Source organism: Parasteatoda tepidariorum, chromosome 5 (assembly GCF_043381705.1).
Source record: "Parasteatoda tepidariorum isolate YZ-2023 chromosome 5, CAS_Ptep_4.0, whole genome shotgun sequence".
Lineage (NCBI taxonomy): Eukaryota > Metazoa > Arthropoda > Arachnida > Araneae > Theridiidae > Parasteatoda > Parasteatoda tepidariorum.
The window spans coordinates 83,597,600-83,613,023 of NC_092208.1; the positions used below are offsets into that span (position 1 = coordinate 83,597,600).

Consider the following 15,424-nt stretch of genomic DNA (forward strand, 5'->3'; position numbering starts at 1 on the left):
AACTAGTGATCCTTCTACGACTGCTGATTCTTCTACAATTAACGTCGCAGGTTACGAAGTTTAACTTCTTCCGCGCGGAGGGACACCACGCACTATTTTTTTTTATCAAGTAATAAATTCCTTTTTCTTTCTTTTTTTTTCAGAGAAGTCATGCCAGGTGCTACGACACCGCTGGGTGCGGAATTAATTCGCAAATATTTTATGACATCTCTTGCAGTAAGTAATTACATATATTGTTTATGGCTTAAACAACGCAATACACGTTGTAAAAGTTCAACGGCTTTTTTACTATAGTTTGTTTATTAACTTTAAAACTAGATTGATTTTCAGAAAATTTAAATCCAAATTTAATTTTAATCATTGAGCCCGTCTGCTTGCTCATCTTCTCTTGAATAGAATCACATACAATCTGAACTTGGAATATTTTGAGGATCTTTTGATAAGTAATGATTATCATACAAATTTCTTGACTAAATCCACTTATTTCGTTTTCAAAAGATGTGTTAATAATAAAGCATGGCAAACATTTAAAAAATAAAAATGTGAATATAAGAAACCCATCTTCTATTCATGGTAACGCGAGCGTGGATTGGATATTGTAATTAGATTAAAGAAATTCGAAGAAGTTAATGGTAATTAATTTCCAAAGTTAAGTAGTGTATTAATGGAAAATTAGATTAAATAATGTAAAATGAAACCTCTTGAGAAAATTCACATATAGTATCTCTTGTTAGGCATGTGATTGGGATTACTTGTGGAAATTGTTTAATAACTTTCTATACGCTTTTTGTAAAAATTTACTCTAGCACTATCGACGTTTATGTTTTAATGTATTATTTTTTATCCATTTAAAATTATTTTCCACACCACTACACATAAATTATTTATAAGTTCAAATCCAACGCTATTTTGTTCTAGCTTTTTTGTGAAGNAAAATCTGCAACCAATTTTCTACTTCGTCAGTTTGTAATTTTATACACAATTATATAGACCCACTTTTTCAAGATCACTGATAGCATTTGGTTTATACAAATCAAATCTTCTGCGATGTTTTGCTTTGTATATCTGAACAGCGATATTTGAAACAATCCTCTTAATCCAGTAAAGAATTTCTACAAAAAAATAAATAAATAAAGATTTAGAGTGACCAGGGATCATCACTTTTACTATTAAGACTGTTTTTCGAAAACTCCGTTGTAATATGAAATGATGGCTTTTTGGAATAATATGCTATTTTTATAACTACTGTGAGGTTTCAACTGTTACTCATATGACTGGTCAAGTATAGCCAATCTAAAGCCAGCGCTACCAACGCTTATTTTGAAAACGGTGCAAAACATGAATACGGAGAAAAGTCACAGTTTTGTGAAAAAGAAAAGCGTTTGCAATCCAATTTCTCAATATTTAAAAATAATTTCCAATGCGGCATTACCAGGGCTCATCAAAATTTGCAAAAACTGAGAATATGGAAGGGATTTTGATAACGTTCATTTAGGTAGAAAAATATCGCCAAATTTAAATTATTCAAGTTTGTCTGTTCTAAAACCTAGATAATTCTTAATGGCAAGATTATTTAGATAGTTTAAAATTATCGCATTGTTTCAAGTGTAAAGCACTTAAACTATGGCTTTTTTTATTTTCCTTGGCTATTGAGATTGCAAAACAGTTTTCTGGCTTGCGTGCTGCTAACGCATCTTCTACATACACATCGGATATTTTTTTCTTCTTGTTTCAGCACTATTTTTCCCTTTTAGATAGTGAAAAAAATAATATAATATTATGCTTTTCGCTTTCCATGTAGAAAGAACAGCAACCAAAAACTACCGCGTAGAATCAATCGAACATTTTCACATGAAAGCGTTGCTATGTCAGCTGTCAAAATATGTAAAATTTAAAAAGCAACTGTGCTGAAGTATACGAAATCCTGTTAACTAACTAATTACCACATATCATGTGTTTCCTTTTCTTTTACATTATTAATTGAGAAAAAAATGTGACAAAGGTCTTTTTTTTCTTTCAAAAAGCATTATTACATTCCAAGAAAAATAAACATTGCAAAATTTAGAGTGCATTCTATTTTTTTTATCAAGTAATAAATTCCTTTTTTATTTTCTTTCTTTTCTAGAGAAGTCATGCCAGGTGCTACGACACCTCTGGGAGCGGAATTAATTCGCAAATATTTTATGTCATCTCTTGCAGTAAGTAATTACATATATTGTTTATGGCTTAACCAACGCAATACACGTTGTAAAAGTTCACCTGTTTTTTTACTGTAGTTTGTTTATTAACTTTAAAACTAGATTGATATTCAGAAAATTTGAATCCAAATTTAGTTTTAATCATTGAGCCCGCCTGCTTGCTCATCTTCTCTCGAATAGAATCACAGACAATCTGAACTTGGAATATTTTGAGGATCTTTTGATAAGTAATGATTATCATACAAATATCTAGACTAAATCCACTTATTTCGTTTTGCAAAAGATGTGTTAATAATAAATCATGGCAAACATTTCAAAAATAAAAACGTGAATATAAGAAACCCATCTTCAATTCATGGTAACGCAAGCGCGGATTGGATATTGTAATTAGATTAAAGAAATTCGAAGATGTTAATGGGAATTAATTTCCAATGTTAAGTAGTGCGTTAATGGAAAATTAGATTAAATAAAGTAAAATGAAATCTCGTGAGAAAATTCACGTATAGTATATCTTGTTAGGCATGTGATTGGGATTACTTGTGGAAATTTGTTGATAACTTTCTATACGCTTTTTGCAAAAATTTACTCTATCACTATCTACGTTTATGTTTTAATGTATTATTTTTTATCCATTTAAAATTATTTTCCACATCACTACACATAAATTATTTATAAGTTCAAATCAAACGCCATTTTGTTCTAGCTTTTTTGTGATGATGCTCTCAAAATGTTGGAAAAATGATGAATGAAAAATTCAGAAAGCTATTGTGGTTAAACATCCGCAGCTTTTTAAAATGTTTATATATAATACCATTTAATTTTTCAAAACAATAATTTTAACAAAGATTTTTATCAAAAAATTATAAACTAAAAAACNGCACTGAAATCTGGCGGCATTGCACTTTCTTGGAGGAACCAGAGTACAGCCCACCTGTAACAACGTTTTTACCTTTTGCGTCTTGCAGAGTCGTATTCTTTCTCATGTAGCACACGCTATATATATTGGAGAAAATCCTTTTTTTAATCCTGTTTTAATTACTTTAATTCAAATTTTAAAGTAAAAGTGAGCTCTTTGATCATATTTTAATATGAGTGTATTGAATAATTTATAAGCAATTCCTGGTTATTTATGAAGTCAGTGATCTTCTTATTGATTTTTATGACTGAAGACGCATTTTTTGAAATAAGAAGAAATAGCTTATTGTTTTCTGAAATACCCTCGTCTTTGAAAAATAGTTTTATTTCATCATTAAACAGATTAAAACCTTTTACACACATATAGCTTTAGAATTTTCACTCCATTTTTGTAACACTTCCTGAGAGTAATCACTTTTCATTATGTTTTACTCACAGAGTAAAATGTTTACTTATTACAAGTACTTTTTTTGCTAAGACTGTGCATTTACTTTCATTCATATTTTAGACAGATGTGTATGAGAAAGGACAAGTGGATGCATTTGTCAAAAGCATGTACTTCCCAGCAGGTTTTAGTACATTCTGCCAACAAATGGTTATGTCAGTACCAGAGGTAAGAGTTTCTATGTAAACAGAATTTCACCAGGAAAAAAAAATGAGACTGCAAAGGTTATTTTAAAAATTGGTTTCAAAAGAAATGTTTTAAATTTCTCACTATCTTCATGGCTACCGAGTCTACTGATTTTCACGGGAGAATTTCTTTTTAGATTTAGAGAGAGAACAAAACATAAACCGTGTATTTTTTCCTTTATTTAACAAAATTATGTAAGTAATTAGTTTCAAGTATAAAATAATTCCTAATTACTTTGCATTTTATAATCGGCGTTGAACAGTCGTCCCAATTTTTCGTCAATTTATAAGAAATTAGTTACTACATTCATCAAAAGATGAAACTGCTAACATGAAGAGAATTGCATAATAACTATCTAATCATCACTATATACTTTTTTACCAGTCAGTAAAGAGTCTTGTATTAATTTTAAACCGGAAATTTTTCATAGATGCCACAGCTATTTTACTTCTGATGCGTAAAAGGCTTCTCATTTCTTTCCTGAATATGATATAAGTTTTTCTCAAAATGGTGAGTTAATTAAAAATTAGCTAGAAATTTCGTCAAAAGATGGCACTTCTGACTGAAAAACTATAGAACCGTGTTCTCCTTTGTATGTCAGACCTTTCCAAATCGCGCAACAAATGGCCACGACTACCTGTTAATTTAATCCTCTTGCAGCACCCCGTTGTTGCTTCAACTGGTGGTCATTTTTATAACATTGCTTTATACTTTTTTGTCTGTAATTAGCGCTTTCTGTTGAGAATTTTGCGAGTAATTTTACAAACTTGGTCAGAAAAAATATATCGTCACAGTAGCTTCCCACAACAAAACACGTATTTCCTCCGCGTTCATTTCTCTCTTTCTCTTTACTTAATTATATTTTTCACCTGCATAGTAATTTATTTATTGTTTATTTATCATATCTATTGTTCATTTTTGTGAACTTCAGCAGCAATTATTATTGTCATTATTAGCAGTAAATTAAAACTGATGGTTATATTAATATTGCTCAGTTTCACGATAAATAACAAAAATTCATATTATATTAAAGATTATTTACCTTCGAATGACTTAACCTTTTGTCTACTAACGGGACTCATTTGTCCCGACAAATGTTTAAAAATTACTAATGGACAGATGTATCCCACCATTGAGTACGGCCGGGACATATATGTCCCAGCCTCTAAATTGATAACCGCTTGTTAGAAAAATCCCAAATACTAAATTTGCCCTATTTGTAACCTATTTTGTCCTTTTGAATAATAAACGGAGCACAAAAATCATTTTTAGAAATTCGTTGTCAAAGGGTTAACACCTCAGTTAGAATAAGAAAAGGAGCTTATTTTTATTTTTAATTTGGTCATTGTTCTTCTTTGTTTTTAATTTATGAATTTGCTGGTTTCAAATATTTTAAATACAAACTCAGTAATCAGTGTCTTTTTAAAATTTTTTATAGATTATATATAGATATGGTTATGATACATTATTTTCAAAAGGGCTAACTATTAGCATGTTTGGCAGATTATTGGATGATCCTGAATTAGTTGAAGTTGCCAAAGAAAGAGTACCAGATGCACCTAAATCAACGATTTGGGAAGATTTAATGTTCTTAAAGGTGAATGATATTATATATATACATATTGAATATATATATATACATATTGAATATTCACAGGATGAGTCTGAAGAAGGGGGCAAAATGCTTACAGGATGTCAGAACGCTTATATGATCAAAATACAAGCTGTGAGAAGTTAAAATGTAGTTTTTCACTGACGCACTTAAAGAATTAACGCAACGATGGGAAAATATGCTTCAGAAGACATTTTATTCACGGAACATGTGTGATGTACGTACAGTGCGAAAAAAAATTTAACGGATCTCCCTAAATAACTTTTGATCTAATAATCGGATCTTTACGTCCTAGGACTCAATCTTATTGGTTCGAGGGAGTGGCCTTAAATATGTTAATTAAAAAAAAACTTTATTATAAGCTACGAAGCCAGAGAGCAAAAACGTGAATATACTTACCTATAATTAGGAGAATTCGGATCTCTGAACCTCCACAATATCGTAGTCGTAATTTGAGAAATAGTGTCCCCATTGTTTGTTAAAGTTTCAACGTTTTAGACCCCTAAACGTTTATTTTAGTTTCTGTTGTATTTCACCAAACCTCGAGAACTCTTTAAGTGAATTGAAAACATTTTACACACAATTATAAAATTTGTTTTCAAAATATATCTGCGCATAAAATATCTTTTTGTAAATATTTAATATTTTTTATAAATTTATTTAAAAAAACGCGAAAATATTTTGAATTGTAAGGTACAAAAATTTTAACATTATTTTAAAAATTGTAATTTTACATGGAAAAATGCAAATTGGAACGAAATTGGTCAAATATTCGAAATTTTAAGAACAATGTTTCTTTTTTTTTAAGTTCAATTTTTCAGGTACTATTTGATCGATTTTATTTAGATTTATATTTTATCATGTAAAATTACAGTCTTTAAAATAATGTAAAATTTTTTTTGCCCAACAATTTTTTCAACTGTTATTAGATGAAATAATAATAAATATTAAATGTTTTTAGAAAATTATTTTTTTGCACAGAATTATCTTTGAATAAACAAATTTTATAATTGTGTGCAAGAAATTTTCAATTTCCTTAAAATTTTCTTGAGTCATAGCAAAATGCACAAAAAGTAAAATTAACAATAAAGGGTTCAAACTTTGGATTGCTCTCCTGACTGAGCTATGGGGACCCTATTTCCTAAATTGCAACTACCCCTTATATATGGGGATGAGAAATTCAAAACCGTCGAGAATAAAGTACGTTTTTGTGTCAGATTTCTAAACTTAAACGTTCCTCATCACTAATTCATTTTTTCCTCTCGAGCTATCAAAATTGAGTTCTAAAAATGAAGATCAGAATATCAGATCAAAAATTATTCTGGGTGCTATGTTTATTTTTTGAGCACTGTACGAAAATATTGCTTGAAGGAAAACTATGTAATTGAATTGCAAAGAATTGCTCAATATATCTTCCCGTTGAAAATGCAAGTTTCTCACTTATTACTTAGGGAATAACGTACATTTGTGAAAATGTTTGTGATTTGGGTGAAAGGGCCATTCATCGGTAAACAGTCATGGGCACTGAAATCTGGCGGCATTGCACTTTCTTGGAGGAACCAGAGTACAGCCCACCTGTAACAACGTTTTTACCTTTTGCGTCTTGCAGAGTCGTATTCTTTCTCATGTAGCACACGCCAACTAGTCGTTTGGGAAGAACACTCTTACAGCAAGTGCAACCGTTTGTGTGCTATATGCATATTATCACCCACCCCATGTTGAATGTCTTTCAAATGTTTTCTGAAGGATCCAGCTTACAGCTCAACTGCGACAACACTTGTATCTTACGCTTCGGATAGAGGCGTATTCTTCTTCATGTAGCATAAACCAAACAATCTCTTGAGATAAGTACAATTACAGCACGTGCAATAGCTTGCGTGTTATATTAATATTGTCCATTCACGCTATGTAGAATGTCCTCCACAAGCTGCGGCGCTCTAACATTCCTTTCAAGACCTGTGTCTTGCTTGAACTCGGCAAAAGATCCTATTTCACACAATCGCAGAGGCAAACTCTCGAATTAGAATATCTTCTCCCTGGAGAATATTTTCTCCAGTACCTTTCCGGGTAGACCTTCCGTGCCTTACCAGTCCAATGCACCGTACACAAAGTGTATATCTGCCTTTTCACAGCTTCTTATAATCAGCCATCAACTCAGAAATGCACTTTAAATATGCCTGCTCGATGCGAGGATCTAATGCCTTATACCATTTACAACACCGCCTAGCGACAGCACTATAAGCCTATAGATACCAAGATGGAAAAGAGCAAAAACTGGAATGAAAGGCATTTATTTCGAGAAATATTCAATTTCTGTTACTACCGAGATTTTTTTTATTGCTATTGTAGCATATTTATAAAACTGCTTTTTCACTATACTTCTTCTTTACTGTACAGTAAAAAACTGAAAACAGCTAAAACTGAAATGGCTTTGCTACCAGCTTTTCCTCTTTACCGTCTCGCTTATATTTGTTAAGATATATATATATATANCGTTAAAATAGCAAGTTTCACAGTCACTTTGTGAAGTTCACATAATTCGAAGTTAACATCTCTCTCTCTCTTTCTTATATATACCTGTCATTATATATATATATATATAATGAATGACTAGAGATTTAATATTAATACTTTCACTTTTCATTTCCTGATTATAGTAAGTATGTTTTTTTTTCGTAGAATTTATACTTCTTTAATTTTGGTTCCGGAAAAGTTAAGCAGTTGCTTGATAATTATGATTTTCCGTATTTACAATACGAAACAGCAGAAGAAACTTTTGATGCTCTAATGAAGTCCTGTTCTGATTTTAACGAGGTATGACGTTTTATAGTTTCTATACGTATTGATTACTAATTCCTTCTAAAACCGAACTAAACAAAACATAACATATATAGCCTGCTGAAATTTTTAAGCCTAAGTTTATGCTATCTCAAAGAAAGTGTTATGAATGTTTGGACTTTTGGATAGTACGGAAGGCTTTATATTAACTTTTGCTTACGTAATGTAAAATTATTTAAATCAGGAGTAAAATAAATTATCAAGTATTAAAAAAAGGATTTAGATTTTCTAACTCTTTTGTAACTGCTCAAAAAGTTGCAAGGAATCATTTTCGCAATATGTTGATGGATTTTATCTGAATTTTAAAATTCAGAATTACTTTTTTTTCCTATAAGGTGTGATACGTAATAAAACAAAATAAATAAAACAAAACAACGTATTTTGCCTTTGTTGGTGTTTTTTTTTTTCAGTTTTTTTTCTTAATTCAGGCAGCTATGGTGTCTACTAAGTTTAATTGTTAAACTTGCTGAAAAAATTGGAAAAAAAATGTAAAATTAAGAAATTTAAAGCCAAGGAATGAAACTTCTTCAATTTTTTGACTAACGATTATAGCATTAAAAAAGATTTTTTTATTGAATATGTTATTTCAAACCTTTTCTTTATATATTTTAATTCGGGTGCTTAAATCGAAAAGCTTTGTGAGAGAAAATTAATTTTTAAAAAACTATTGTTCTTCAAAAAATATATTGGTTGGTTCTAATGCCACTTGCCACACGGCAAGGCTGCTTATTGAAACCGAGCAAATTTAAGGCAAAGTGTGCGATTCTTGTTTTTCTGTGGCGCCAGCTATGGACAAGAATTCGACCTCTGCCATATCATACGTCACACCTGTTTAAGAGGTGTACCCATTCATACATCCATTCATTCATCCACAGATCGTAATTTTGACCTGAATCAGAGAACGATCGATCACCATCGTTCTCTGATTCAGGTCAAAATTACGATCTGTGGATGAATCCAGTACCCCCAATCCAGTACCCCCAGAGGTATTGATTTAAAAATATATTTGTTTGTATATTGGAGTTTATTTTTTGGACTTTTCTCTGAAATATGATATAAATAATAGCGATAAACAAAGTTAAAAGAGGCATCACAAATATAAATCTTTTACGTATTTTCAGAGTCGCACGTCACTGTGACTGAAATTTTTTATAGTTTGGTCAAAGGCTAGTGACTTCTCGGCATCGATGGATGTCAATTGGATGGCGCTAATTAACGTAGAGGGAACAACTAATTTACAATCTATGATCGGATTACCACCTACTGTAAAAAAATCTTTCTTTTTTTCTTTCTCTTTCTTTCTTTTTTGGAGCATAGATTTCGGCCTGGCATATCGGGATATCTATATCTTAAACAAAGGATCAGAATTTCTTTTCTTCAGGAAAGCGATTAAAAAGCGATTTTTCCCTTTATGTTAATTTTAATTTCAGGGCATCAGTAACTTTTAAACATGATTATAAGATCGCTTATCCAAAGGTATATCAAAGATTTTATCCAAGTTGTGAATCCAAAATTCTGTTATGCCTTTAAAGGCTAGATAATTTACGAGACTTAGGCGGTTTCTGATAAAAAGGTAATTTATTATGTTATATTGAGTATTTAAAACATTATTCGTGGGATATTTACATCGATGGTCTCCCCATTGCAGGGATTGTTTGGATTTGGCCCAGCTTTATCTAGCCATGGAAAATATGACATAGACACGCAATTTGCCTGTCCCGAGCTTTTAAAGTGAGGTTCTGAAAGGAGTGGTTGCAATGATCTTCTTCTCTTCGTGAAACGTCATTCAATTGATAAAATTTGGAGATTTTGATTCGCTAAAAGGATATCGCCATTCTGACGGTGGGAAATTTTTGGGACTATCTTAATTGTTACTTTATCTACAAATTATTGCCCATTAACTGCAGAAAATAATCTTCTATCTGGCCTTATCTGGTTCATCTTGACTTTTTATGGCTCTTTGTGAGAGACCGACTTCTACATCTTAAACTAGATAAGAAACATATGTTTTAAGCTTTTCAGTTAATATAGAAAGACTCGCATGAGAAATTCTATATTATATATATATATATATATTATTCATTTTTTCAAGAAATAAATTTTTTTTTTCGTTATTTATTTCGAAAAAAATTTGAATCGTAATATTAGTAATGTTAGCATATTTTAAAAGTGTGTAATTGTAAATACCAAGATCTAAATTTTGACCAGAATCGGTCAAATTATTTCTAAACAAAAATACTTTAAAATAAACCACGTTTTGAAATTTTCATTTTTGAAGACCTATTTGACAGACTTCCTTAATTTTTTTTTTCATTGCTTAAGACAGAGCCTAAAATTAAGAATTTTTTTATTTTTTATTTTAACATCTAGAAGTAACGCTTAAAAATAGGAATAGCTATGATTTAGTTTCGAATTTATGAGTTTTATAATTGAGTATTAAGAAATATTTCAGTTGTGTAAATATTTAAAAGCACAGTTAAATACCCAAAATTGTAATAACATATACACTATACGGCAAAATTTGAAAAAAACGTAAAATCAATGTAAAGGTCAAAATTTATTGGCCGGGTCAGCTTGGTTGGAATGGCGCCGGTCTCACGTTTGTGAGAACGGGAGTTCGAATCCAGTCGACCAAAGGTTTCCCGTGTAGTATATGTTTACTGGTGCACGTTAAATCTGTCGGGTCACAAAGTCTTCCATGTGCCTATAACAAATCAATACATCTGGGGGTACTGAATTGGAGATTGATTATTCTCTGATTCAAGTCAAAATTGCGATCTCTGGATGAATGAATGTTTGTATGAATGGGTTCGGCTTATAAGCGAGTGTGACATATGGACGTGGCAGAAGTGTAATGTTCGGCCATAGTTGGCTCCAATGGAAAAGAAGAACAATCCCACCCCTTGCTTTAATATTCTACGACAATATCAACAACAAAGGTCAAATTTTTTTTTTAGATGTGCTGTTTTTTTAAATTTGTCTACTGCTTGTAAAGTGATGAACTTAACAAGCAGTAAAATTAAACTTTACAAGCAATTACATTGGAAATATTTATTTATATTTTCCATTTTTGAATTTTAGTCAATTTTGTATCACAGTGAGACGACGGAAAACTCATCACATTGGAATATAATAATTTTTTCAATACTGCATCGCGCTAAAGGACGTAAGTACGAATCGTATTCTTATCTTAACGCAATTAGTAAAATTGTTCATAATTGATTTATAAATAAACAAGTGGCTTTAGGTGATCCTTTTGGTCACCGTTCAAAATTTTCTTGTTAAACATATATGAACTGTAATGATAACCAATCTGCATGCCCAGCACAACTGCATTTAAATATTCCAATTCCTTGTTTTCCCACCTTTATCTTAACATTTTAACTAGTTTTAAACATCTTAACACGGTGAATGCCACGCTAATTTTACTTAGCTTGCCGGTCTTTCCAAACTATAATTAATTACTAACTAGGTTTGCAAATTTGACAGATTTTGCTAGTTTGCTAAAAGGTTTAGCATATCTACTTACTTTACTTAATTTACAAAAATAGGGCGCCTGGGCCGTGCAGAAGGCCCATATCTCATACATCATGAAATATTACAAGTTAAAATAAAAAGTAGTTTGAGTTCAGCAGTCTATGGGGTGCTGTTACGCATGACACATGTAAAAGAAAAAGTAGTGAATTATGTAAGCTTACGAATTGTTTACAAATAGTAGAGGATTAAAATCTACTAAATTGAATTTATTAAACCAAGAATCTCAATTAATAATCTACTACTTTAAAATACTTATTCACTGTCCGGAGCAAGTTGGCATCTCTGTTTATATATAAGACCATTTTTGTGTGTTCTATATTGCATTAATTGCTTCGAACCATTTTAGTAACGATAGTAATATAAAGATATTAAAATTTTACTCAAATTAAGTGTTCCTAATAATCTTGGCTTCGCCGATCACCGGTGACCCCAGTGGAGCTACGTACAAACTCAAAGACGGTCACCCCCCATGGCATTCAACGTGTTAATGATTATATGTCTTCTTGTGAAACAGGAAAATTTCAGATTCCCTGGCATGATGATAATATTAGTGAAGAAAGAGTGAAAACAGACTAGCACCGCTCGCGGCTCCACGGGGATCACCGGTGACTCCCATGTCATTCAACGTGTTAATCAAAGTTTTTCATTGGCTAGCTGTTACCCAAGGTTTTACTCATGCGTAAGTACTTTGGTTTCTATTTTAACTAATTTCAAGAGATGTCAGCAATATTGTCAAAGATCTCTGTGTATTGAATTTTAATAATAATTTAAAATTAGTCCGGCAATCATTGAATCACACAAACTACCGTAATTATGAGATCTGGACATTTCAGAATAGTAGGCAACAGAATTAAAATTATTATCGTAAGATAAGATAAAAAAGAAACACATCCCCAATGCCAAGTTACGTGCTGTACAACTTCCTCGCGCACCTCTCGAGCGATAACTTGAGCATCGTATTATGCATATGCTATTGCTCGAAAAAGACCAGCTCTTCTTTAAAAGATAATCCTAAACATAACTAATCTTCTCTGTAATATTAATGAGTTCTTTTATAACAGATTTTTTATCGAGATCAGAAAAATCATTAAAACAAGAAAATTCTTAAGACAAGAGAATCTTTAAGACAAGAAAATTCTTAAGACAAGAAAATTCTTAAAACAAGAATAATTCATAAAACATTAAAATAGCGATATTCCACTTTAAAAATTGTTCTCTTATTAGTGTAAAATATATTTACACAATTTTTACACTTTATTTCAGAGTTTGATACAGATGTATACAGTGATTTTTCGAGAATTTTAGCATCATCATCTGAAGTAGAAAGTGCTGATGTTCCTTCTTCGATGCAGGTTGGTGTTTTATTTTAANTAGCATATCTACTTACTTTACTTAATTTACAAAAATAGGGCGCCTGGGCCGTGCAGCAGGCCCATATCTCATACATCATGAAATATTACAAGTTAAAATAAAAAGTAGTTTGAGTTCAGCAGTCTATGGGGTGCTGTTACGCATGACACATTTTTGTGTGTTCTATATTGCATTAATTTCTTCGAACCATTTTAGTAACGATAGTAATATAAAGATATTAAAATTTTACTCAAATTAAGTGTTCCTAATAATCTTGGCTTCGCCGATCACCGGTGACCCCAGTGGAGCTACGTACAAACTACCGGTGACCCCAGTGGAGCTACGTACAAACTACCGGTGACTCCCTTGTCATTAAACGTGTTAATCAAATTTTTTGATTGGCTAGATGTTACCCATGGTTTGACTCACGCGTAAGTACTTTGGTTTCTATTTTAACTAATTACAAGGGATGTCAGCAATGTTGTCAAAGATCTCTGTGCATTGAATTTTAATAATAATTTAAAATTAGTCCGGCAATCATTGAATACCACAAACTACCGTAATTATGAGATATGGACATTTCAGAATAGTAGACAACAGAATTAAAATTATTATCGTAAGATAAGATAAAAAAAAAACACATCCCCAATGCCAAGTTATGTGCTGTACAACTTCCTCGCGCACCTCTCGAGCGATAACTTGAGTATCGTATTATGCATATGCTATTGCTCGAAAAAGACCAGCTCTTCTTTAAAAGGTAATCCTAAACATAACTAATCTTCTCTGATATATTAATGAGTTCTTTTATAACAGATTTTTTTATCGAGATCAGAAAAATCATTAAAACAAGAGAATTCTTAAGACAAGAAAATTCTTAAAACAAGAAAATTCTTAAGACAAGAATAATTCATAAAACATTAAAATAGCGATATTCCACTTTAGAAATTGTTCTCTTATTAGTGTAAAATATATTTACACAATTTTTACACTTTATTTCAGAGTTTGATACAGATGTATACAGTGATTTTTCGAGAATTTTAGCATCATCATCTGAAGTAGAAAGTGCTGATGTTCCTTCTTCGATGCAGGTTGGTGTTTTATTTTAAATTTTAAAGCCAAGAAAAAAGAGTTAATATTGTATCTTACTTTACATAAAAATCTGATAATGGTGTCACAGTTTTCCATTTTTGTCTTTGCATTTTTATTGAAAATTACGAGATAGGATCAAGTTTTTCATCGTTCATTAGTTTAGTTGTCATCAGTATAAAATTAATAAAAGTTATAAAGATATTGTTTGTCAATAAATATTTTTGTATCTCTAATTTAAAATTATTTTTCTGTACTGCTGTTATTACCTTTCAATGTCGGATCGAAAATGAGTCGAAATGGATCCAAAAAAATGAATTGGTTCTTAAAACCAACGAATATTTAATGCTCCGAAACGACATTACTTTCCGGATCCTCTGATACTAAAAAAATAATTCCTAAATGCAAAATATGAAATAAACATAAATATTGAATCTTTATTTATCTATTTTAATGAAAATTGCAATTTTGTTAGATAAAGGGCGTATTTTTTTTCCAGAAAGTGGCTAATCAAATCGTGAAGGATTTGGGTGCTGAAAAATTCAAAGCTATGACTGTAGAAGTAAGTATTTCCGTAATATATTAAAATAAAATAAATGCGCGTGCAAGAACTGTACAAAACTGCAAAAAGCATTGAAAGTTAACAGCCCTGTAATTAACAAAGATTTACACATTATTTTATTTCATAACTGTCGCTGAACAGCTGACCCAATTTTGAGTTTGCGAATACCAATGTTCAACTTGTAATTTTGTACCCAATCCAGAAAACAAGTGAACTCACGCATTATATATTGTACGAAATTAGCCCCCGTCGAGAACTTTTTGATGGAACTAACCCGCATTTGCGTTACATGGAGAGGAAATTCACGAAAACCTCGTTTGCTTAGCCCGATGCCAAGGGGACTCTAACCCATGATCCTTCCACCAGTAAGGATATTTCATGTCAGCTCTATGGTCGGTGCAAACCTGAAGCAGAATTCGTATCGACCAGTCATCGTTGGGGTTCGAACCCGATTCACCTCATTGGAAAGCGAACAGCCTTACGTTTCGACTCCTGATCAAACTTCTATCTTACTTCCTTAAATATTGAATTGGGTGCGTTATCAACTCGTCCTCCAGAAGTAAGCTTAGTCGAGTTAAATCAATCATCACTCGCACACGCATTTTATATCTATCTGTCTATCTATCTATCTATCTATCTATCTATATAGGCCGGGCGCAGTGGCTCACGCCTGTAATCCCAGCACTTTGGGAGGC

At 31.6% G+C, this 15,424-nt stretch overlaps 2 protein-coding genes across 2 annotated transcripts in view; both read left to right on the forward strand.

Annotated features, from left to right (window-relative positions):
- LOC107437837 (rifampicin phosphotransferase) overlaps nt 1–15,424 on the forward strand; it is a gene marked incomplete in the record, with an annotated part of 597,639 nt that overhangs the window by 471,053 nt on the left and 111,162 nt on the right. The window contains 3 exon segments of the mRNA XM_071180697.1: nt 144–216; nt 3,622–3,726; nt 5,183–5,341. Of these exon segments, the coding sequence (XP_071036798.1) occupies nt 144–216; nt 3,622–3,726; nt 5,183–5,341 (337 nt within the window).
- LOC139425545 (rifampicin phosphotransferase-like) overlaps nt 14,066–15,424 on the forward strand; it is a 22,645-nt gene continuing 21,286 nt past the window's right edge. The window contains exons 1-2 of the mRNA XM_071180698.1: nt 14,066–14,169; nt 14,667–14,869. Of these exons, the coding sequence (XP_071036799.1) occupies nt 14,869 (1 nt within the window). The 5' untranslated portion in view covers nt 14,066–14,169; nt 14,667–14,868. The remainder of the gene's footprint in view (nt 14,170–14,666; nt 14,870–15,424) is intronic.